Source organism: Doryrhamphus excisus, linkage group LG2 (genome assembly GCF_037039965.1).
Source record: "Doryrhamphus excisus strain RoL-2023G ecotype Guam linkage group LG2, RoL_Dexc_Guam_v1.1, whole genome shotgun sequence".
NCBI classification, from domain to species: domain Eukaryota; kingdom Metazoa; phylum Chordata; class Actinopteri; order Syngnathiformes; family Syngnathidae; genus Doryrhamphus; species Doryrhamphus excisus.
This window is the reverse complement of record NC_136358.1, coordinates 26833868-26859514: the sequence shown is the minus strand read 5'-3', so window position 1 is coordinate 26859514 and position 25647 is coordinate 26833868. Positions and strand designations below refer to the sequence as shown.

Below are 25647 nucleotides of genomic sequence, written 5' to 3'. Positions count from 1 at the left end.
TGAATTTTAATGTTATTATATTGAAAAAATTCAGGGATACCCAAATTTGCAGTATCGCCCCACTGCCTTGTACCGACCTGTAGCCAACTTCGATACACTTTTCACTAAACTCAACACTAGATGGCGACAAATACCTTGACGGAAACAAATCATGATAACATAAATTCCCACGCTAATGTTCATTTAATATGCAATATAACCAATAGTGTAAAATGTGTATTTATGACACAAATAAGTTTACTGGAGAAATAACTGTTGGTTAGACAGGGGACATTTTTGAAACGACATGCGTCCCACGTAGAGGAGGGTTTTCCGGTTAAAGTTTCCTTTGTCGTCAGGAAGTGGCAGCTGGGTATCCGAGCTGCTATATCTTCGCAGCAGACAAAACACACAACTGGCGAGCATGATAAGTAAGAGTAATTACATATTTAGCATAATGCTGCCATAGCGACTGCTATCACTTCATCTTGGAAGACCACAGGATGTCGTCAATAAGCTAGCTCCGGCGTAGCACTGCAGTAGTGTGTGGCTGGCGAGCACAGCGTGCTAATGCTAGGTTGCTAACTAGGCTAGCAGGGACCTATAACATGTGCCATGTTTTAGAAGGTGGCGTAATTAAGTGTGCGTTATTAAAGTGGCGTCATTTTGTTGTGGTAGTTTGTGTATGATGTTTACTCTTGTTTTGGCTACACACTCGGGTAATTGGGTTTAACTCCCACCCACCCAGACAAGCTAACAATAGCATAGCCGGTGTGTCTGTTTTGATCAGTGACAGCTGTGGCTACTGTATGTTGCTGCCCCTGAAACCTACTGCTGGAATCAAACCTACTGTGCATGTTGCATGATGTACAATCGGAATAAGACAACCGACGTGGTCACTTTCTGACTTATTCAACAGACACATTGAAAGACCAGACCTGCTGCAATGGGAACACACCCCTTTAAGATCAAGTGAATCTGGTAAGTCTGATTCCCCATTGCAACCACACCCCTTATCTTTGCTGCCTTTCTTGTCTTTGATTGTCTATGTGACCTTAATACAAACCTGCAGGGCTTGTGTTGTCCAAAACATGTGTCCTGTGCAGGGATGTGTGCAAATGAGGTTACATAATACGTGTAAATGAATGGAAATAGTTAATAAATAATAATAATTAATGGATGAATAAGTCAATAATGGAGTGAAAGTTTGTGAAATCTAGACACAGGAAGAGAAAATAAGACATAAACATAAAGTATAAGCACTAGGAGGGTTCTTTGTTGTTATTTTTTTACCTCACCTCATTTAATTTGACATTAAGTTGAGCCGTAAAATTCGAAGCGCAGTGTGGCTGTATTGTATTGTATTGTATTGTAATATAAATGGTTGCAAAAATGTGCAAGGGCTATACTCACTTCTGTGAGATACTGAGATGCCGTACAGAAGATTTCCACGCTACACAAGAATACCCAGTACTCACTTTGGTAATAATTGGCTTGACAAATGTAGGATGTAAACATCGCCCATGTGTACTGTCAACATGTATTAACTTGGTGACAGACCAAATACATGTGATGGTATTTTTCTGCAGGTCTCCCCACCATCCTGGCAATGCTGCACCCCCAGAGAGTTGAGCAGCCACAGTCCGACAGAATGGAAGTCACCAGGACGGAGGTGTTGGCCCCCAGCCCTCAGAGCGAGGCAGTGACCACTGAGCTTCAGGAACTGACCCTGCAGCCTGCTCCTAACCCGCTGCCTCTACAGGAACGTAAGAATGGTGAGTTCGCACAGTGAAGTAGTCACACTTAAAGACTCCTACAGTCTCTTTAGTTGAGGCATATCTACGGGGACGGGTATTTTTGGCTGAAGCCCTTGCTAAATTAAGTTTAGTGCTCGATGTTCTGAAAGGACTGAATTGAATGGAGAATGGGGTTACATCATGTTTAGGTACTAAGTGCTTGGAAAATGACCAAATGGTGAATGTCACTTTGTTTGTACTGCATGTTCATTTGTCAGTGGACAGTTTACTTCAGCGCAGAGGTTGTTTAATAAAGGCCTGGGACAAGCGTGTGCGTATGTGAGTGCACCAGTGAGGTCATTGGAATGGAAGGAGTCAAGAAGATAATTGGTTTTGTTGTCTGCGCCGACCTCCTGTTACAGTGGATTATCGTGCAACAGGTACAGGAAGGTGTGCTGCACTAAAGTCATTGTTGCATTAGTAGCCTTTTTACTTAGCATTTGCCTCAAGAGAAATGAGACGTCCCTCCACATTTCAAAGCATGAGAAAAAGCTGCAATTTATCCCGGAAATGATGGTACCTGTCAGCCATTGTTCCCAGTAGGGTGTTGGGCGCCTTGTTGTGTGTGAAGTCTTATCAGTTCCTCAGGAGGGGGTTAAGCAAGGTTAGATCAGTAAATGATTTGGGAACTCCAACAATGGTGGATCCATCAATGATGACCGAAAAAAACAACACTAGCTTGACGAGAGATGTGTAATAAGTTTTTAAGTGCTACAATATTGATTTTCAAGCTTATATCCTGACAATAGTCCGACAGCAACACACTCATTATCTCGCAGACAGCCTCAAGGTACCACTCCCAATGTTGAACAACCTCTGCTCCTGTTGGACTATTCATTACTTCATTCTAGCAGACATGTTGCTGCAAGCTCTCCAATAAGTCATCGTGTTCAAAGAGAGGCTTTTAGAGTACAGGGGGAGATGCAGTGCACCTGAAAGCATCGGCACTTGCGACATGCATACGAGCCTTGGCAGGGAGACAACACGGAACACCCTCATAGAGCTTATCGCAGCTTTACATCCTGCATCAAGTTACGCAATACGTTGATTGCACAAGGTTCCTTCATCGGTAATAAACACTCTGGAAGACCTTGTGTGTGTGTGTGTGTGTGTGTGTGTGTGTGTGAGAGAGGCTTTGTTGCAGAGGATCAGAGACAGATGTGTAGGTCGTTTATGTGTTTATGACTTATTCCATGCATCTCTGACATAATAATAAAAAAGGTTTCGCCATTGACAAACCCACTACTAATGTGCTATGATAAAAACATGATTGGGAATAGTTTCTTTAAAAATTGTAGACGTGTGTAGGAGTGTGGGCTGCACGGCAACAGTTTAAGAAGGAAGTGCACGAGAAGAAAGGAGGGGTGAGGGGGTGTCTGAATGTCACTATTGCATAACTATGAGCGGGAACAGAAGGAAAGTGAGGGGAAAATGAAAAGCAAGAAAATAAGTAGTTTGTAACATGTACTCAACAATGTGAGGCTTGCCTCTAGTTGTTGTAGCCTTTTAAGCCTTTACTGTTTTTTTTTATCTATTTGTAAATGAGAATGCAAAGTTGGGAAAAGCAACAAAAGAAGTGAGGTGAAGCTCCGGGAAGATCTGGACTGATTGGTGGACCTTGTCTTTCACTCCGACCTACACACGCCCTCTCTGCCGAGGCATGCACACACTTGTAGACAGTCCAGAGACAGGGAATGTGAGGTGCACTGCAACCTGTGGCGTTGCCTGCTATGCTGCTGTTGCTGCTGCTGAGAGGATTGTGTGTTTAATGTGACTCTTTTTGCAGTTATCTCTTGCTGATGTGCACTTTTTTTTTACCCCTGCACATTGTTTACTTTTGCCTGTGTTGGAAGTATGAAGCCCTAATCCTTGCCTGCAGGGTGACACTTCTTCCGGCATGGTACAGAGGGATATGACTCTCTTGTCAGGTAATGTCAGTGACAATACTGCTCACTATTTGGCTTTTAAATGATTGCAGTGCTGGAAAAGTGTCAGGAGAATCTTATGACAATGACATTTGCTTAGTATGGGTGTGGTGAGGGTACTTGCATGCATCAGTACCTTAAGTGTAATGACTTTGCTGCTGTTGCTATTGATTGTTTCTATGAAAACTAATGTTGCATAGACAACTAGTGGAGTTTCAAAGCCTACATCTTTGTATCCCAATGTCTTTTATTTAGTAATAAATGTAGTAGATTTCAAATTGTTGGAGATCATAATATAAAGGGTGTGCCGCAGTGTAGTCTGATACTTTAATGATGAACAATGCAACATAGCAGCACTGCTCATTTGATGTATTCACGTGATGCACTGCAGATCTGCAGCCAGTGCCGACTGACTTGTGCATGCACTGGCAAAGACTTGTGTTGAAATTCCATCAGTGTTTGCTCTCTAGCCCACATCATGCAGGCTTGTAAACAAAGACAGATACAGATCGCATCCCTTCTCCTCCCCGCCCTTCACGTAATGACAGTAGATGAGGTGTATCTTGCACGGGGATGTTATGTAATTAGGGCTCCTGTGAAGCACAGCAGCCCTCGCACATATTACATTAGCCAACAGCAGCAGCACGCTCGAGCCCTTCTGAAGTTGCGCTAGATTGCTTAGTGAGATTTGTCGTCCGGACGAGACCAGTCTGGCACAGCGGCTTTTTAGGGAGACTGATGTCGCGGTTATGTAACAAATGGGGAGGCTGCCAACAGTGGAGGCCCACACAGCACTCCGTCATGCATAGAGGAAGGAGAAGAGAGGGAAGAAATAAGTTGACAAAAGATGATTTAACGAGGCAACAGAGAAGTGAACCGTTGGAAAATAAGTTGAGGGGAAAATGAGTTTTATGTCTCAGTACACGTCAAACATTTTAAGGCATCCAGGGACAGACGTCCATACTTGCAGAGCAGAGGTGAATATTGCACAACTACGACTATATAGTGTACATACACTTTCCATAGCTCATGTCACATTGAGGACCTGGACATGCACATACAGGCTTTTCAGCATGTCCTGACACCGTGGTATTCCAACACTAGCGCCCGCACACACACACACACACACACACACACACAGATAATCAGAAGTGAGGGACGAGCCAAGCTGGGCTCTTCAGCCTAAAGCAAAAGAATAACGCTCCATCAGCTGAGATGCAGCAATCCATAAGTCTGCTCATAGCAACAGGAGCGTGGCGAGCGCACACCCACATGCACAAGCCCACTCATGTCAGTGAGAAATATTTTTACACACATACACACACATCTTTTAACATATGCCGTGGGCCTTGCAAGTTCACTAAGTGTTAAATCATGTAGCAACATATTGTGCAGACAAACTGACTATTCATTAACCGTTGGTTTATCAATGAGGTGATGCTTGGCCCCAAAACCCAGCAGCAACATATTTGAATCCCACATCCCAATGAAGTCATACAATCTACTAAATCATTTGCCCACTTAACCGCTTCTGTGTGCAAGATTAAAGTTGTGGGGCCACACCTTGGTGACTTTCTACCTCTTGGACTGGTGCTGGTAGTCATTTTCAAAGGGTCCGCTCTTTGTTCCCTAACACAATTATTTTCTTTGTTGTTTGACGTGGTCGATTCCAAAAATGTTCGGTGCATTACCACCACTCTTAAAAACTGTATGAAACTGCAATAACAACCGTAACATTGATACCATCTTTGTTTTTTCCTAGTCAAACATGTTTTGTTTGTTTGTTTTGTTTTTTACAGCCACTTTAATTCAGTCCTGCAGTTATGTAAACTTGTTTTGAATGACTGCCGTTACCGTGGCTACGTTTTAGGTCTCCTTTTAATGTGACTCACTTTTCCCCAAAAGGTCAAACTTGGAAAGCGGCAGTTTGTAATTTAATGTCAGGGCTTCTTTTCTTCAAAAAGAAAATCAGCCTTTTTGTGTTTTAGTCAAACTATAACTTTGTTGGCAAAGGAACCAATAAGTACACACACGTAGAACATGTATCCTCTACCTTTGTGCCTTGTCGTCAGCCTAACTCGTTCTGGTGTTTCTGAATAATAGAAGAGCCGTTATTTAGTGACTCACCTGCATACTGCAAGCATTGTGCACTTAGTCTTGTTACATCGAACAGAGCAGAGGTCACTGAGAGGACTCCTGTTGTTTTTCGGGTGCCTCACACACTTGCAGGCTAAAGGAAATCCTGTGTTGATGACAGAGAAAATAACCTGTCGAGCTCAAAGTTTGATACTATATTTCATTTGTTGAGTTTCAAATGCCAGTACTGTTATGTAGTTGGAACATTATTTTTCCGCGTTTGCTGGGTTTGTGTTTATTTTATTTCTGCAATGAGCCACGTTCCCCAGATGGCCCCTGCACCACACTTTGGACACCCATGTGTGTTTCGGCAGGAGTGTGTCTAATCTCTGTCTTCTTGCTCTGATGTTGGACACATATGTGCAATTGAAGTGATACTTCCCCTTTCTCAAGTGGTCAGGTAGAAGAACAGGACGCCCTATTTGGAGGACATGCTAGCATACTCGCAATACAGATATCCTCAAAGTTTTATAATCATTAAACAAATCGTCAATGACTTATTGGTAATTAGTTGCAAAGTCCACACACATCCCCCTGCAAACACCATTTGCTTAATGGCAACTTTTTATTTTTATTTTAACCAATCTTGGTCAAATTTTACATAGACGTTCCTATCAGTTCCTGGAAAGTGTGTGCCAAATTTTGACTTGTAAGGTCAAACATCTGGGTTTAAAAACATCACCGCTGTCTGGTGTTTTTGTCATAGTTTAATTTAATTTAATAGTAGAGACTGCATAGTACAGGTGCATGTTTTGACAAATTACCCATTACTCTTAAATATCTAAAGGTTTCTCTCATGTACGATTTAATAAAGATTTTATAGCAACAGTTATGGAGGCAAATTTGTTTTGACATCCTCCTCGTCCTGAAAGGGAGTGTGTTCAAATGTAGAGGTTCTACTGCAACACTACATTTCACACGCAGGAAAAAAATAGATCTGTATTAAAGGTCTGTGTCTAATTCCAATCTGGTCAGTGGAATAAGTCATTGGGCGGGTTTTTTATTAGATGTTATGGGAGGGAACAGAAGAAGGAAGCGGTGAGTGCAGTTAGAAGAGTTGTATAAAACTCCAGGGTAACTTCAATGACAGCGAAGAACACACACATCTAGTATAAAAGAGACTTTGTATAAACCCAGCCCAACCACCTTTTTCTGTTTAAACAGAAAAAAAACACCTCACACCTCTTTTAAAGTCTGTGGGATTGTTGTCTGTACCTTTTCTGTTCTTTCGGTGGTGCTAATTGGCCTTAGCCCCCTTTTCTTTGCTGCTAGTTTGCCCTCCGTCTGCTGTAGTGGGACAGAATTGGAAGTCGGCAAGCACCGTTTCCACTGCAAGTAGGGCAGGAGGTTAGGGGGTTTGATACAATGAAAATGACTTTCAGATGCTGCAGTTATGTAACAGCATGTGACAGTGTCGTCATTGCTAAGCCAAATACGCCCATGGACTCCTCGTCCTGCATTCAGGACGAGGAGTCCAACTTTCTTTCTGAATTCCCATGTGCTCAGTACAGCTTAATTGTTTTCAGTCCTCATAGTGTGTAGCTAAGGTTTATGCTGTTACGTGCAAACACACGCCAGCTGGCTTACGTCTCTGGATTTCAATTAGCCTTCTGCAGCATCCTTCAACGGGGTACAATCAGACCTCAGTCGGGCTACTTTTATGAACAAGATGTGACAAAGTGGAGGGTGCAACTGCGGGCTTCTCAACAAAGAACCCTTCAAAAGACTTGTTTTCACAGTACACCATTCAGTTGGCTTCAATTGGCCACAGTGTCCTTTGAGTCTCACCAGGATGCATTGAACTCACCACTGCAACCACGCAGATAAGGGTAAAACACCATTTAAATGATGCTGTTGTTGTGTATTATAATGTCAGGGGTGGTGCATCGTGGATGTGTACAACTCTTAATTTCTTTGTTTTTTTTCTCATAACATATGCACCACGTCTGCTATCCCATAGCATAAACAGAAAAAGTCACGTGGTATGTCATTGTCACCAGGAATTATACAGTATCAGCATCAGTTAAGCATTGTCTGTATTCTCAGGGCTCAGCTTCGTTTTTCTCACCGATTCTGAAAGTTAAATTGTTGTCATGGCTACAAAGGTCTTCTGCATTTTAAGTCATTATCTTCAACAAGCTTAAAGAAATCATCATGATGATGGTAACGCTTGAGTGTGATTGCAGGCTCTCTGCACCACTTTTCTGAATATTGTCTTTTTTTTACGTTGACAAACGTGTTGGTGCTTCAAAAGGTGACGTCGTCTGTGAACTTAGCCAGTTTATTCAAAGGATTATAAAATCATTAATAAATCTGTACATTATGTAATAACTGTCTGGTCTGGTCTGCCATTGAATTAATGTTAGTGCAGCTGGCGTGTAAGGATCGCTGAAAGATTTACTTGGCTCCATTTGCAAACGCACGAGGAGTTTTCTTCCGTGGCTCGAGCAGCACGTTTACCTTTTCCAGTACAAACATGGAGTGTAGTGCAGTAAGTGATTAAGTGCAGTCCTCGGTTTACATTAGAGTGTCTTGCTGGACTCTGCATCCACATTCCCCTGTTGTGGCTTTGGGCGTCCTGGTTCACATACAGCTAACTGTGCCACTATACCTGGTTTGCAGTACATCGCAGTACACTTTGGAACAGAAAACTTCAATCTGACTTTTGATTCTGTGTGCAGATTCTTAGATTTGTCAGGCTTTGTTTCTTCTCGGTCCAGAAATGTCAGTGAATCAACAATAAGAAATCCAAAGCTTGAGGTGTTGGGTCACGGCCAAACGCGGCTGGTAAATTCCACTGCAGACCTAGTGTGTAGGAAATCAGGAATCAAAGGAGAAAAACACCTTCTGTTTTCCCTGCTGGAATGTTAATGGCTCGTGTGACCGAGGGTAGACTGACACTGTTTTGGTCAGGCTCTGTTTTTTTGGTGTTTTTTGTCAAGGTAAAACAAAAAACACCATATCTTTCAAAGAACATGTTGTTCCTGGTTTGATCTCCCTCCTCTCGAATTGTTAACAAGGAGGCGATAAAGGAAGTGTGTGCCAATATTCAATTATTGTCTCATGGTTGTTACAAATGGACTCTTATTCTGTCATGTACTCGTGGATCTTTGTAATATGCAGTTATTTGAGTGTAAGGTCATGTACACTGGAGTTGTTTAAAGGAACCCTTTGACGGAATCTCTCCAAATTTATCAGCCACTATTTGTGTATTGTATATTTCATATAAAAGGCCGCTTTGACATGTACCTTTAGCTTTAGTTGTAGCCTAGACAATATGTATCCACCTTTCACTGATAGTGACTGCATAAATAAACTATCCTCTGCAGGCAGAGTGAAAATATGATACTTGGCTATTTATGGACAGTTAGACTCTGAGACCCCTTCACGATCTGTGAACAGTTGGGTTGAAGCAGACTTGCTCGGTCTTGTTTGTTAGTGAGTACTTTACTACTTTTTGTTAACACGCTGTACTTTTTTTGGGTTCATGATACTTGGTTTTTGAACAGAAAGTGGTGTACAAAATAGGACTTCCAATTACTTCCTTCTTCAGAAAGAAATTTCAAAGGTTTTTGGTTCCATAATACATAATCTCATCATTTTTTAATTTGGGAAAGAACTACAATGCAATGAGTCATTTATCCCAGTACACCCAGTGGTGTGTCACTTGGCCTGTTTTTTACCACTTTGTTTTATTCTCCATTTTCACACATGTTTGTGCTTAAGACTTAATTTGTAGTGGTCCAGGTTATAATGACCTTCTGGAAATTCTGGGGGTTGACCTCGCTGTTCATTTACACATCCACAGGAAGTCTGTCAGACGCTGCGGTGTATATTTATTTACACAAAACTTAGTGTGCTTCTTTGATTCAGAATTGCTATTCTGAGGAATAACTAAAGAGAACAGATAAGAACGTGCAAGGCCAAATAGTTTCACTGGTATGTTCTCAAAGTCTCAACTATGACAGCAAGTTTCTCTTGCTAAAGGCCAACGCCGCGGCCAGCTGGAAATGTTGAGACTAGTAAATTGCCTCCAAAATGCATATAAACAAGACTTGTGTTTGGTATTTGTATCGAGTACACAGCATTTCTTTAAATAGTGTAGACTTATAGACACTGAGGATTTCCACATTTTACAGTCAACTCTGTCACTTAAAGCTAATACTCATAATCTTTGTGAAACAAGACTGCAGCCAGTTTTCCAACCAGGGAACCAACCCAAACCACACTGCATTGTATGAATGTAGAATCTCTACATTTACATGCACTTGAAAAAAACTAACAAATTCTTGCATGATTTGTTTGTTAAAAATGAACCAGCTTTGTAAAACACATGTAAAAGCTTAGTTATATCATATTTGACTTGGATATGTACGCTATGAGTGTATAGAGGTGTTATTTCATGTCTACTGGGCTCTAATGATTGTATTTAGAAAGTCATAAACACGTTTTCTATGTTTCTAACTACAAAGCATTGCATTTATTAACAATGAATACTGAATGTGTATTGATGTAGTTTGGCTCCGCCTGCACAGCCACGTCCTAATCCTGGTGTGTTGTCATCCCTTTGTGTGTCGTCTGTCCAGACTGTGAGCAGCTGGACTTTATCATTCATTCCTTGTTGAGAGTTATTCTCGTCACCAGCCAGTGTTTGTTTGAGGTGCAGGCCTCCATTTTACTTATGCGTCACCCGTGGGTTATATACTGGTTTACTGTACTGGTCAGCTTTGACAGAGTGTGTTGTACACTGTTGTTTTATTCATGCGTGGACTCCGCTCTATGCCGCATATGAAGTGCAAAAAAAAAAGAAATAAAAGCAGTGTTGTTTTGGCTCGTAAAACATTTATTCTAAGAATACAGGGCTTCAAATATTTGTGTGTATGTGTGTCTGAAAGTAACCTTACCCTGTGAGTGCACAGGTGATCCCACGCTGAATATAGGCCCCCCCGCCCCTTATTGCCAGCTGGTGATGCTATTTAAAACAGAGTTGGGGGGTGTGGGGTATGCTTGGGGGCAAATTACCGTCAGCAGTCATCACGACCCACAGACTGTTTGTGGGGAATGCCTTTTTTTAATCAAGGCCAGGAAGTATAAGTTCTATATCTTGAAGACTTTCCTCGTTAGCTTTAGCACCACATCCCTGCTTACAAGCTCAGCAAATATGACACGTTTTCAGCCAATGAAGTGTCTGATTATTGACAAGTTGTTTTGAGATGAGTGTGTTTAATGACAGGGATGTGATTGTGGTCTGCAGGCAACGTTAGCATGTAAGTGGCTGCCTGCCTCTGCCTGTAACAGTGAATGAATGGCAACAGCTGAGCGGGAGAACTTTATCGGCAACACTCCCTGCCTTTGTGTGTACATGTGCATGACTGTGCATGGGTGTGTGTGTGTGTGTGCGTACGTGCACGCCTGAGATACAGGAGGAGCTGCAACCAGAGCGAGCAGAGTCTCACTTGGCTTTGCTCTGCTTGTTGCTGTCCTTTCTTGCTCCGCCACCGGCCTCTCTTGAGCTTCCCACTTGGCGCTTTACTTGTTTTCACCGTCCACGGCTCGCCCTGTGGATTTCTTTTCCACGTCCCTCTGTGGGAAGATCGTGACTCGCCGGCCGCCGCTGCAGAGAAAAGACGCTGAGACAGACCAATCGATTATACTGATACAGAAGAGAGACGCATTGAAAGAGGAGAGGCAGCGTTCCTCCCTTTTCTTTTTGAGAGGACACCACCTTGGCTAGCGTTGGACCTCCTATAGCGCATTTGGCTCACGTTCTCCCCCAGGAAAGCGACAACTCATTACAGTACAACTGGGACGCTTTTGTGGAATCAAGGACGAGGAGGAGGGTGGCCTTTTTAAATGACTTCAATGTTTACTAGTAGTACTACAAACTAATTCTTATTCACTGATTATGTTGGACACCAACCATTGCCTGTCCTTTGAACACTCCTCATTGGGCTCTCCTCCAATGGGAGATGACATGGAGAAGGCAGGAGTGACGATGGATCACGATAGACATGTCTATCACAGCCTGAAAGAAGGTGGGGATTATATTGCTGCATGCAGTCAGCGGAGGAATAAGATACCTGATATGATTTATGTTTATGCAGCTTATTCAGCACTTGACTGTTTGCTAGGCATCATTAAAATGGCTTTGCTGCAGATGCATCTGAATATTCTGTTGATCAATCACTGGGCTGACGTGTATGTAACTACATTATATAATACAGTACTGGAATTTCACGGCACATGGCTACATCAGTGGTTGAAGTAGGACAAATTGGCATGATGAGCCAAAGAAGTTGGAGCGGTCCACGTTCTTCGATATTTGCGTGCCAACCTTCCGTGGCATGGCTGCGTTTCGTGGCGGCTTGCACAGATGACTAGGATCGTGTCAAACCGCCGGGAGATCCTGCATGCTTGATTATGACTCCGCTAAATGAGCTTCCTGTTGTCAAACTTGCCGTTACGTGCAAAATGATGTGCTCTTGTGGGGCTCGCAGTCTCATTTTGACGCCAATTCTAACTTTAACCTACACGGGGCGGCTGTTTGCTGCCCCGTGACTATGCAGTATCATGTACATTTCCACCCAATATTCACCATACAGACACATCTTATTCATCTATCAGAGATTGGGACCTACCCTTGACTTAACTAGTCCATACCCTCAAACCTCAACCCCATCAAACACCTTTCCAATAAATGGGCAAAAATTCTCACGGTAGCACTACAAAATGTTACAAACAATGTGAAGATGTATGTATAAATTTATGTACTGTATAGATGCAAAGGTTTCTAATTACTTTTGTATATATATTGAAAGTGAATTAATCCTCTGTGTGTTTATTTTAACAGGGCGAGTAGTGTTTACTTTATATATTTGTGATCTTTGGAGACGTTGTTAGTTTGTACATTTGTCCCAACTGGTCCCCGAAACCTTCGACTCAGCCTCGCTGACCTCTTCTATCTTCCTCTCTTTTTGGTCCTCACACCAAATCCAAATGAATACACTGACACTGGCTCAGCTGCACCACAAGCATTGGAAGTGAGATGTCCAAAATCTTGCCTTAACGTTGGCACAATGCTTTTTGTGTGTGTAGCTTTAACGCTAATAAGCCGTGTTTGGCTCGATGAAGCGATAAAAGTGGACTTTATTCATTCTTTTGCATCCCTGCGGCGATTCAATGTGATGTATAGAGTGCATAATAGGAGTGTAGGTGACTATAGGGGTGTTATTTCATGTCTGCAGGGCTCTAATAATGTTTTTTGGATGAAGCTGTGGACATATACACAGAACAGATCAGAGGGGTTTTTGTGGTCATAAACAGGCTCGAAGGACACATTATTATTATTATTATTATTATCATGATATTGTTAAAAAGTAATTTTTGCATAATAAGGGATCGCTCGTGCTTCTGGTTTTTAGGTCAAATAGCCTCGCTAGTCTTCCAATATTGGTTGCTTTTGCGTCAACATCCGTCTGTCGTTGTCGCCTTGGTCTCTCTGTCTTGTCTTTGCAGTTCTGGCGGTGGCCTAGTATCCTAGTAAAACTTGCTTTTATATTGCTTTTCTTAAATTAACCGTAATGGCCCTCAAACCTGATTTATTCGGTGTAATCTTGGATCCCCGTGGAGATTTGCAAGTGTTCGTAGCGTCACTGACAGTGTGTGTACATGTACATACCCAGCTGGCCACACAAGAGAAAGAGTGCTAAGGTTTAAGATCAGGGAGCTTAGAAGGATACACTTCACCCAATGCTTAGGGTGACGAATAGCGGATCAAGCTGTAGGAGTGAATGAATAAAGTGGGGGTGTAAGGCGGCAGTGACATGCCAGGATTGAATAGAAGGAAAGTGTAAGATTCCCTTTCCTAGAATAAACCTCCTCTTGGGAGGTGCCAAGCCCTCCATGGGGCAGCACGTTAGTTTCCCATGTGTTAGCTTCTAATGGACGATTCATGTCTCGGCTGCGGTATAACTGAATTTGCGTGGCTGTGTTTAGGCAGTGAATTGACGTGCCGTTGCTTTCCAAGGGGTGTCTCATATTTGTCTGCTCCCCAAAAGCGGTAACTTGTACACATTTGTAAATATCATCCTTTTAGAGTTGACCAAGGACATAAACGTGAACAGGCTCACACTAACACTATAATTCATGCAGCTTGCTGTGTTTGTCATAACAGACATCGAACACAGCACACACACGGGAGAGTCGCTGGTCTGTCAAGCGCCGATGATGTTATTATGTCGTTTTAAAGGAACAGGTGCTGCTTGTCCCCAAGCTAGCAGACGCAACCAGCACTGAAGGCACGCTTGCAACCTCGGTGCTATGTTCAACCTGACGCATTCGCATAGCCTTTCGGCAGAGACAGCTGCTGGACATAAAATGCTGAGGTCCGCCAAGGACTGTTGATGAAAATAAAATCCATTGTAATGATAATCGAATTCTGTCACCTTCAACAGCAGGTTGCATCCGTTTGAGAAAAGATAAGCGGGTTTGATCCAGGAAACCGAGCTGAGCTAATGCTAACAAATGATGGCTTTTCAGTTCATCGAGTTATCTGTGTGATCTCACAAAGCCTCAGCTCGCTCTCTTCATGATCTGTGTGAAAATGAAAGTGAAAATAACACAACAGTCATGCATATAGAGAATAACATACATTCAGCGATTAATGCGGCGTGAGTACATTTCACTGCAAATACAAAACTTACATGACGGTAAGCACTACTGTGTTTATATAGCCCAAGAACACAATATTGTAATATTTGGGGGAAAAAAATGACTTCAAATGTATGTACAATAGGCAGAGAGGTCAAATGTTGTCCAACTCTTGTTCTCTAAATATTTCTCAGTCTTGTGTTATGTAACAAGTGCTTCCTCTTTTAAAGTGATGTCACAATCCCCTTCAGTCTGGGCTTTTTCTATTTAATTTCTGCAAAAGTATTTCTTATTGTCGGTTTATCTTGGATTTTTCCATTTGATTGTTGGATAAAATGCGGGCATACCAATGCACTCACAAAAAAAAATTATTTTGAAGCGCCCCGAAGAAAGAGGAAGTGTGTTGTACACCACTCAAATTCTCCTTGTACCCGCCTCTTCTGTAGCCAACAACTCAAAGACTGGGTTAAGTGGGAGGATGTACCGGGTGCCGTCTTCACGTCAGCCCAAATGCAACTGGGTTCCTGTGCAGGTTTATTTATCTCAATGTGGACAACGGACATGGGAACGGTGGGACAATAAGAAACAAAAAGAGTGGACTGACTGATTTCCTCTTCTTGTCCTCTTCACCACTTGTCTCCCCATGCAGTCCTTCAGCTCAAACTGCAACAGAGACGCACACGAGAGGAGCTGGTCAGCCAAGGGATCATGCCACGTAAGTGTCACATATGTTTACTATTGTGTAAATATGGAGTGTTGAGCCGGTCGTGATGACTTCATTTACAGAAAAAGGTCTCCCAAAAGGTGCTTGGGTCAAGACCAATGTTGTAGCTTTCTGCTGCAGCCTACGCTTTGTTGCATAAAAGCCAGAAGTTTGTGGTTGTGACTTTACACGCAAAATACTTTTATACGCAACATGGAGCATCTTCTGAAATGTTCATATAATGTGTTAAATGTGTCATTATTTTGTTTTTTTGCTTGACATGTGTTATCAAGTAACGCAGCTTCCTCTTCTCTTTTGCATCCGACTTCCTGTTTCTGGTTTTGCACATCAGAAGAGGTTCTAGCACCGGATGTATTATACTATAGATGCTGAAATGAAGACAAGAGGTCCCCTATTGAATTATGCGGCAGTGTGAGGATCACATGAAGTGTGCAGGGGCCGGGTCGGGGGGGGCGGGGGGGGGTGAAACTAACAACATGATATTTCAGTTTATGAGATTGCGTGTTAGCTGATCTCAGCCGCTGACTGCTGAATTGTCAGTTTGGTCCGCGGTGTCGAATCATAGCATGAAGTTGTAGGAGGTGTGAGTGGGAAACTTTCCACCCTCCACAGTCCCGGTGGTTTGAACAAGGCCCCTGTACTAATAGCTGAAACACATGTTACAGTATATGCATTTGACAAGGTTTAATAAGGTCGCAGACTGGATCCTCTTTCCTTGAAAAACTAATTGGAGATTAATTTGCGGGAATTTTAGGTGCCAGTTTGTTTGACAACATATTAACAGAATTTTTAAGAATCGATCAAACCAAACAATGTGCCCTCCGCCTTAAAAGCAGCAGCTGTACCATTACACTGTGAACCGGTGTTGTGCCATTTCTCCGGTTGACTCGGTGCGCTATACCAACATGGCAGTGATGAACATCCTTGCGTAAAAAATCATGTGGCCCCCACGCATGGCGTGTGTTCTGCGTGTATTTTGTATCACCGCACGACAGAATAAGCTGCATTGCGTTGGTCGCTTTGTGTCCTCGTGTTGACGAGCGACTCGGTTACATCACAGCTGGTATGTAGGTCCTCCTTTGAACGTCTAGAGTTGTGACACAAGGAATGTCTCCCACCCTCCCACGCCGGGTGTCATCTTGTGGTCAGAATGTTGACACCCACGTGCCCTTGGCATGGATTTCACCAGCTCTTGACCAACCAGACGATGACTCTCTTGCGTCACTCCCAACTGCCACTGTCCTCCGAGTATCCTTCCCTCTATTCGATACGTCTTAACCTAGTAACTATGGCATATTCTTATACTATTTGGAATTCAGGAAAATGATCATGATCACCCATAAATGCAGATGATGTAGACCAGGGGTCTCAAACTCAATTTACCTGGGGGCCACTGGAGCTAGGGTCTGGGCAAGGCTGGGCCGCATCAGGTTTTCCAAAAAAAAAAAAAAAAAATTTTTATTTTTCTGCACAAAATAAGATGAAAAATAAATAAACAAATCAAGAATAAAGAAAATCAATCAATCAGTAATAAATAAATATAATAATAATAATAAAACGGCAAATAATAAAAACTTAAGAAACCACATATAGTTGGTGGGTAGACAAATTATTATTTTCAGATTAAAATGAACAAAGCATTATTAGAGCCCTGTAGACATGACAAAACACGACTATAGTCACATTTATACTCTTTTTATTTACAACATATTGCGCAACTGCAGGGTCTTGAGACACATGCTAACTCGCAAACTAGAGAGCTAGCGACCTAAACGGTAGCCTTCAAGTTATTTCCTTTAAACTTAAATAGACAAAAATTTACCACTTCCACACGGATAGGGAGTATAACTATTAACAGTTATTTAACCTTTAACATGAACATTAATCAAACGTAATAATTTTTTCTGGGTACATGATACCATACAGCATCCATATCAACATTAAACTTTCACTTTTTTCTTTACTTTTTACACCATTTTCACCATACAGTATGCTGCTACTACTACTGCTACTACTGTACCTCATAGGAGGTATGCGGTGGTTAATCTTATCATCATCATGAGGTCAAATGCCTTCTCAGGTGTAATTGACAGACGCAATCGAGTGTGCATCATTTAGCAGAAAGAAAAGTTGCACTACGTCGTCTTGCATACACAGCATGCATGCAGGCCCATCATCCTCATCATCCTCATCGTCTCAGTGCGTGGTTCTGAATATCAATTCTGACCTTCCTCTTCTGCAGCCACTTTGGCCATTAGCAGTTTTGTCACACCGCCACTCGCTGAATGGAGTCTTGTCAAGAGTTTTCTAAATTGCTGTTATTCTAACATATTCTCCCTCCAGCACTGAAGAGCCCGGCAGCCTTTCATGAACAGCGGCGGAGTTTGGAACGAGCCAGAGTGAGTATTACAAAATGGAATAGAATAGAGCTGAGCGAACCTGCCTGCACAAAAAACAAAAGATATGAAATTACAGGCCTGTCACAGAACCGATGTCATGACATGATGCGTTGTTGTTACGATGGCTATTCTGACTGCAGTTCTTTTTGACGCGCAGACTGAAGACTATCTTAAGAGGAAGATCCGGAGTCGCCCGGAACGGTCTGAGCTGGTCAGGATGCACATTCTGGAGGGTGAGGATTTGTCATTTTATTTATTAGTAACGCAATTAGGTTCAAATGCTTTGGGTTTCATAGAAAATGTGTGTCGTTGAAGAGTTCCTACTTTCTGTATCTTTGTGATGGTAAACCTTAGATGAAGTGTTTCATCCCTCGACAAGCGAGCTGACCCCCTCGGGATGTTTGTCGTGTATAAGCAAACAGCGGCCATGTCTTCGCCGTGTTGTCTACATCCACCCTCATATTTCATGTTCATCCACCCTCATGTTTCATGTTCATCCACCCTGTTTCACGTGCAGAGACGTCGGCTGAGCCGTCCTTGCAGGCCAAGCAGCTCCAGCTCAAGCGAGCTCGCCTGGCTGACGACCTCAACGACAAGATCTCACACAGACCGGGTCCCATCGAACTGGTGCACAAGAACATCCTGTCTGTCAACTGTCCTGACCACTCGCCACCGGGTAACTACGCCCACCTCATTTACATGTGACGGTATAATCAGCACAGACGCAAACACAAAAAATACACAGTACGATGACACAATGAAAAAACTATTTAACCGTATAATCTTGGTGCTGATGCAATTTTATCCTTGATGGAGGTCGGCGGCTCCATCTTCCTGCCACACAGGAAATATTTGGGAATACTGGAAATATTTACCTTAATGTCTCTTGTGCAACTGTCTTTTTATGTAGTTGCGCCACTTATGAAAGCCTCACATTTCAGGCACATACACTCACCGCTTTATAGTATTGTGACTCCAACATTGCCTCATGCTGTGGGGCCACGTTTTACTCAATGTGACACAACACAACACAGATGTCACAATAACAAATTGGGACAGCACGTTCTGTTTTTTTATTTTATTTGTTTGTTAGCACACGGAGTACGGTGCAATAGGCTGCCACTCACTTTTTCACCGACGTCATTTCAACAGTACTGGAAGGACAGGCACCGTTAGCAGGATTCAAATTCAGACAGACTTTGTATTAGGATAATTTTGGTGAGGATCTGGATAAAGGGAAATGATCACAGAACCACAAAGTAGCCTCCTAAGTAACACTTTATTTATATAGCACAGAGTGCTGCACAGATTAGTAAAATAAAAAGTCATAAATATAAAAATAGTAAAAAAATAAAATAAAATAGATATTAAAATATTAAAAACAAGAAGCAAAGCAATAAAAGCATAAAAAATAAAACCAATTAAAATAAAAAGCAAAAACTAAAAGACACAGGACCATACGACTCACTCCGAGTTAAAAGCCAGACAATAAAAGTGGGTTTTAAGACAAGACTTAAAGCTTTCGATGTTGGGGGGCCTTTTTTACTTGGGAGGGGAGAGAGTTCCATAGCTTGGGGCCAACCACACAACAAACACTCTCTGATTTGTATGACTAAAAGGAAGCCAGTTTAGTACAATACTGTATTACCGTATAAAAATTAAGATTAAGATATGCCTTTATTCGTCCCTCAGTGGGGAAATTTGCATTGCACAGCAGCAAGAGTACAGAGTCAGTTAAGCAGTACAAAATACACAATATAGAAAATAATCTGGCTGCCACCAGAGCGGCGCCAGACAGAATCACTGTATTACAGTATTACTGTATTACTGTATTGAAGTACGCGTCCTCCTGCTGAGACGACACTGTAAAAACACGCGTGTGAATATTCCTGCTGGGTCACAGATTCTCCAAAAGGAGCAGGAGGTGAGAGCTCCTCGTTGGATGAAGACAGCAGTGATGCGCTGTCACCCGACCAGCTAACCAATCACGACTCTCCCCTGAGCGCTCTCCCTCAGCCTTCCCCCTTGGACGGGCTCACCCAAAATGGAGACCTGTCCCCCACACAGGTACGTGATAAATATGCAACATTAAGGGGCAATAAAAGTGTTTCCCACCCACTAACGGATGAAATAATGTTCTCAGTTTGTTTTACAGCCCGCTCCACATCCTCTTCCCTCCCCCAAGGTGAACGGATCAGACTCACCCCCGCCTCTCAAAATGACAAACGGGACCACAGTAACCCCCCGTACACCCATTGGCCAGTTCAAGGTGCGGGACTATTCACCGTCTGTATGTGTCAATCAACGTTTGACCTCGCTTCTCCCCATCTATATACAGTCTCACTCCAAGACCGGCTCAGACCGTCCTCCACTTAGATCAAAGAAACCCAAAGACAGCAAACCCAAGGTCAGAAATCTGAAATCTTTTATTGTTGTCAGGAATATTTCACAAATGTTGATCTGCGCAAAGGTGAAGAAGCTGAAGTACCACCAGTACATCCCTCCGGACCAGAAGGCGGACAAGGAACGCCCCCCTCAGATGGACTCGTCCTACGCCAAGCTCCTCCAGCAGCAGCAGCTATTCCTGCAGCTGCAGATTCTCAACCAGCAACAGCAGCACTACAACTACCACACCATCCTGCCCGCCCCCCCTAAGTGAGTGGTTTTTGGCAACCCAGTTAACAATGTTCCCATCAACCATTTGTCTTGACACAAGCAAATAACTGTTTTTTTTGGGGGGGGGTCCCTCTCAGGCCAGCACCAGAGCAGCCCCTCACAACGAACCCCGGCCCGTCACCCTCTCGCAACGTTCCCACGACCACCACCGCGACGCTGATAAGTGGAACTCCACGTCAGGGTCAAGCCTCTGTGGGGGGGGGCAAACCAGCCACTTTGCCTGCCAACCTGGATGAGTTAAAAGTAAATAGAGCACCGTCAATTCTCACATTCATGAATGCCGCTTTAACAGGAATCCACTTTTCTGACGATAAATGTTGTATTCTGGTGTTGAACCAAGCAAAGCATCACATAATGAAGTTTGGTATCTGAGTGCTGCGACGCTTGCCGTTGTCCCAGGTGGCCGAGTTGAAGCAGGAACTGAAACTGCGCTGTTTGACCGTCTCCGGCACCAAGAATGATCTCATCGAGAGGCTTCGGAACTACCAGGAACAAAACGACGCCGCTGCGAGCGTTCTGAAAAACGGTGCGCAACAGCCCATCCATCCGAGCGCAGCGTCCGTGGCGAACACGGCGGCGTCCGCGCCGACCACCAGCGCCGACCTGCAACCGGCTGAAGGAGGGTTCAAGGTCGCTCTGTCTCCGCTGGCTCAGGCTTTTCCGGGTCGAGTCATGCGTTTTGGTAGCACCAGCTCCAGCCCGCCTGTCTCGCCTACGCCATCGGAGCGGTCGTTAGCGGGCATGAGTCCGGATGAAACCAGCTGTAACGGGGACATGTTTGGAGAAATGGTGAGAGCCACACCACGTCAAATACTTTGTCGTCTAGGAGCATTTCCTCCAACACTTGCTTTCTTTCTTTCTTCAGGTGAGCTCCCCTCTGACTCAACTCACCCTCCACCCCTCCCCTCAACACCCATCCAACGGGTCTCCTCTTTTACAACCCGTCAACCACATCAAAGAAGAAAATCAGAGTTCCTGCAGCTTCCACAGGCCTTCAGAGGTGCACACGGGGGTCACCATGGACACGGCGTCCTTGGACAAAGACCAGATGCTCCATGAGAAGGACAAACAGATCGAAGAGTTGACACGGATGCTGAGACAGAAACAGAAGCTGGTGGAGACCCTCAGGTCCCAGCTGGAGCATGGAAAGGCGGCGGGCGGCGTTGCGTCCGAGCGGGAAGGAAGTGGAGACGTTAAACCTCCGACACTCATTAAAGCCTCAGCCATTCAACCTCCCGTGCTCCCCAATGGCCTCCTAGTGAAGGTGAAGCAAGAGCGGGAGACCGAGGAAGGCATGACGGGAATAACGGAGGAGGCCCAAAGTAAAAAAGCGGGCCAGCCGATGCAGTGCTCGCAGGAGACGCTGCTCAGACTGCAGCAGATCAATCGGCTGCAAACGCAACAAACCGAGCAACAGGCACACAAAGCGTCCGACCCTCAAAGACCACCCGAGCAGAAAAAGGTATCCCAGGTCCTGCTCCAGCAGCAGCAGCAACTGCAGCAGCTCATCATCCAGCAAACCAAACAGAAGCATCTCCAGGCCCAGCAACAACGGCTCGTGCAGCAGAAACTGGCCCAACAGAAGCAGCAGCTGCTGCAGCAGCAAGCTCAGGGGAGGAAGAACCAAACCCAACAGAAGAGTCCGCTTCAGCTGAAGCACGTTCAGGTGCAGATCCACAACGAGGCGGGGGCCGGCCAGAAGCCTGTCGCCAACCAAAGCCAACAGAGGAAGCAGCTGAAGGCTCAGCAAAGGCAGCAGCAGAAACAGCAGACGGCGACCGTCGGCACACAGCAGGTGAGCGCCATTTTTGACCCGGGGGCCATTTTTGATTGCTTTTAGGCGTATTGTCAAAATCAAAGAACACAAAGTGAAGATGTGGATGTATAGCATATATTAATTAACCTGCATTTGATTGGTTCAAGCATCTTTATTGCACAAAATGTACCCAAAGATAAACAAAAGATAAAAATGTGCATTGAGATCTTCATCAAAACAGGAAGTTGCTGTAAAAAAGCGTTTGTCATGCCATGATGACACACCAGGGTCTTGGCTCCCACCGCGTGTCTTACAATCCTCTTGTGTTCCCAGGTGGCCCCGGTCTTCATCAACCAACAGAACGGTACTCAGATCCACACTCAGGCTATTTCCCTAGACCTCCTCAAGGCCGGCGGCACGCCAACACTGGTCACCGACACCAACGGCAACCACTACTTGATCGCTCTGACCAGTCCCACCGCAGACGACCAGAACCGAACCGCCTCACTGGCCAAAACCAACGGACGCATCACGCTGCAGGTAGAGCTGGGAAAAAAAAACATCACCCGCTGAGGTGCAACAGACATCCTCATTGTCTTGTCGTTGTCTTTGCAGAGGTTGCAGTCGACGCCCAGTAAGCTCCCCAGCGCCGAGAGCCAATCACAGGAGCTGAAAGACAACGAGCATGTGACCCAGCCAATCAAAAAGGTAAAAAAGTAGAAGTGACGCACAGCAGCTTGAGACAAATACTGGAAAACACTTTAAGCTAGCTTTGGTGATGTTTAAAGTACTAATAATAATAACTTAGGATAATAATTTAGACCTCACAGCTTGGAGACCAGGGTTCAATTCCACCCTCGGCCATCTCTGTGTGGAGTTTGCATGTTCTCCCCGTGCATGCGTGGGTTTTCTCCGGGTACTCCGGTTTCCTCCCTCATTCCAAAAACAGGCTAAGTTAATCGGCCACTCCAAAATTGTCCATAGGTATGAATGTGAGTGTGAATGGTTGTTTGTCTATATGTGCCCTGTGATTGGCTGGCCACCAGTCCAGGGTGTACCCCGCCTCTCGCCCTAAGACAGCTGGGATAGGCTCCAGCACCCCTTGTGAGGAAAAAGCGGTAGAAAATGAATGAATGATTAATTAGTCGTTAATATACAATAGGAAAAGCCATGGTGAGTGTTGTAACATGTGTCCACCACAAGGTGTCGCCACTGAGCAGTTATTCAATAAGTCATTTTCTTCAGACACCCCTTGATTAGAAATACAATTGAATACATGTAGTATTTATTAATATAAACCATTGCATCGTTCAAGCATGAATAACAGACCTGTCAATCATTGCCAACCTGCCAAGACATTTGTTTAATGTATTCACCCTTCTGCTAGCTCACGTCACTGATCTAACGAACACATCCTGTTTTATCCTCCGGGACAGAAAGCGGACCTCCACGTGGACACCAAAGACATCCCACCCGCAGGCTTGTCCGTCACCGCCCCCCCCAATCTGCAGCCTTTCTTCAGCGACATGTCGGAAAGCCAAAGCCAAAGCAACCTGATCTCGTCCTTCAAGGTATCATCACCGCTCGTACTCTTCGTCAGTCGTGTCCTCGATTTCATCTGGACTGCTCTCTCTCTCTCTCTCTCGCTCGCCCCACACATCCATTGACCTCCTCTCTCCTCTCATCTCATCACTCCATCTTGGCAGAGAGAGCGAGTGTGTCCTTACGACCGACACACTCTGTTTACTCCTCCCTCTCCCAAACCCAACACTTCTCTTCCCACCAAGTGCTCCAAAGTATGTCCTCCCTCCTTCCTCTAGTTGCCTTCTTATTTTCTCTTCTTAGATCCTCACGTGTTGGTGTAACGTGTCCTCATCATCATCATCATCATCAGTACAGTAATACTGTCGTCTGCTTGTAGGGGAATGGCGGCAATAGTCAGCAGATGGACGACCTCTTTGACATCCTGCTCAAGAGTGGAGGTAAGCAAGTTTGTCAACAACCGCTTATGTTGACGCTATTCAAAGGGTCTGAGGGGGCGGAGACTAGGCCTGTCAGGTAACGCTAAGTGTTGGATTAGGCTGGCGTTACGGAAATGTGACATCATAGCATTGAGACGCTGACTTTTTTACAGAAATCCCAGGCTTTAAGGCCAACCCGGACCCGTCCCTCGCCCCTCTGCAGTCCGACCCGCCCTCCCCATCATCCCCTCTCCACCTCTCCCCTCCCACTCCTCAACCCGCCCTAGTGGAGCCGTGCTCAGGTGGCGGCGGGCGCCTGGAGGACTTCCTGGAGAGCACCACGGGGGTCCCGCTGCTCGGCGTGGAGCCGGGCGGCGGGCTGACGCTCATCGACGACCTCCACAGCCAAATGCTGAGCACCGCCAGCATCCTGGACCACCCCCCGTCCCCCATGGACACGTCCGACCTGGGCTTCTCCCCTCACTCTACGGGGCTGGGCTTCGGGGACCCCACTCTGGAATGCATGGACTGGCTGGACATCTCCATGGTGGGGAGCTCCAACGGCGGGACTAGTGGTGCCGCTGTGGGAGCCAAGGAGGCAGACGGGGGCACGAGCCTGGCCCCGCTGGCACCACATACACCGCCCAGCGTCTTCTCTGCAGACTTCCTGGACAGCACAGACCTGCAGCTGCACTGGGAGTCGTGTCTGTAGCACGGAAGTCCTGATCTTACCTTCTCCGTGCTGTCTATCACTGTTGGGCTCTCTGGCACACGCACACGCTGCTCTTGGATTCATGGCCGATTGTACTTAACCTACACACACACACACACACACACACACACACCTCGTTACACATCACAACATGGACTATCAGTGTGTGTGTGTGTGTCAGTGCCTCCTAAACTTTGCACTTAGCGTCATCTGATTGGTTTAAAGGAGGCTTTCAGGTCAGCTAAGGCAGCCACCATTGGCCGCCTCCTTACTACGGCAACCTGACGCACTACCAACACTAGTCAAAATATTCAACCAAAACACGAGCATTCAGTCATCGGTTGGCAGCCGCTGTTGGAACGAATCAGCGGCAACGCTTTTAATTGAAGCCTCATTAGAGGTTGAACGATTGCTAACACGATGGAAGACCACTATGTTTTGCTGTATATGGGGTGTATATTATCAGCTGTTCATATAGGACTTATTTTTCTTTGCTGGTTGTTTAGTGGAGCTAGCCAGCTGGGGGAAATGGGGGGCATCCAAAAACTTGGACCTTGTCATTTTTTAAAAAATAAAAAAAACACAATGAATAAAAATGCTATGCTGTTCAAATATTACAGTGAGATAGTGCTTTACTAATACATTACTAAGAAGCTACCACAAGGGGGCGCCATTGCAGACATGTTATTTTCAGCTATTAACACATCTATTAGTATTAGTGTATGAAACTGACACTAAGGCTCTCTGAAGTGACATATTTCACATATTTTTACAGGGGGAAACATCCTGGCACCAGTGTCTTTTAGCATATTTATATTAATAATAATTAATATAAATATAATTAATAATTTATATTATTAGAAGGGTAGACAGTTAGAACTGATTTTCTTTACAAGAGTGACTTAAATGTCAGGCTTCAAATTACTTGCTTAAT

General features: G+C 44.5%; 1 protein-coding gene across 5 annotated transcripts; it reads left to right on the top strand.

The window, feature by feature from the left end:
• The first annotated feature begins 119 nt into the window (after positions 1-119).
• Positions 120-25444, top strand: mrtfab (myocardin related transcription factor Ab). Of its 5 annotated transcripts, none has more exons than XM_058062613.2 (20): positions 120-410; positions 899-960; positions 1569-1754; positions 15135-15200; positions 17553-17608; positions 17766-17841; positions 18126-18284; positions 19512-19675; positions 19764-19877; positions 19947-20015; positions 20079-20263; positions 20362-20527; positions 20684-21073; positions 21150-22079; positions 22374-22580; positions 22656-22748; positions 23477-23611; positions 23747-23836; positions 23962-24022; positions 24175-25444. In XM_058062613.2, exons 3-20 carry the CDS (start codon positions 1589-1591, stop codon positions 24711-24713), a joined length of 3666 nt encoding a protein of 1221 aa, XP_057918596.2. In that variant the 5' UTR covers positions 120-410; positions 899-960; positions 1569-1588; the 3' UTR covers positions 24714-25444. The 5 variants fall into 5 exon arrangements, with proteins under 5 accessions (XP_057918596.2, XP_057918595.2, XP_057918598.2 ...); XM_058062612.2 differs by having other exon boundaries at positions 121-410; positions 19752-19877; positions 24175-25441; XM_058062615.2 differs by lacking the exon at positions 23747-23836 and having other exon boundaries at positions 123-410; positions 19752-19877; positions 24175-25438.
• The last annotated feature ends 203 nt before the right edge of the window (positions 25445-25647 follow it).

Excerpts from the sequence above, each read along its gene's own strand:
- mrtfab (XM_058062612.2), top strand. The coding sequence starts at position 1,589 with ATGCTGCACCCCCAGAGAGTTGAGCAGCCACAGTCCGACAGAATGGAA. Across the intron at positions 20,016-20,078 it reads CCAAAGACAGCAAACCCAAG|GTGAAGAAGCTGAAGTACCA; the intron begins GTCAGAAATCTG and ends ATCTGCGCAAAG. Across the intron at positions 22,749-23,476 it reads TGACCCAGCCAATCAAAAAG|AAAGCGGACCTCCACGTGGA; the intron begins GTAAAAAAGTAG and ends CCTCCGGGACAG.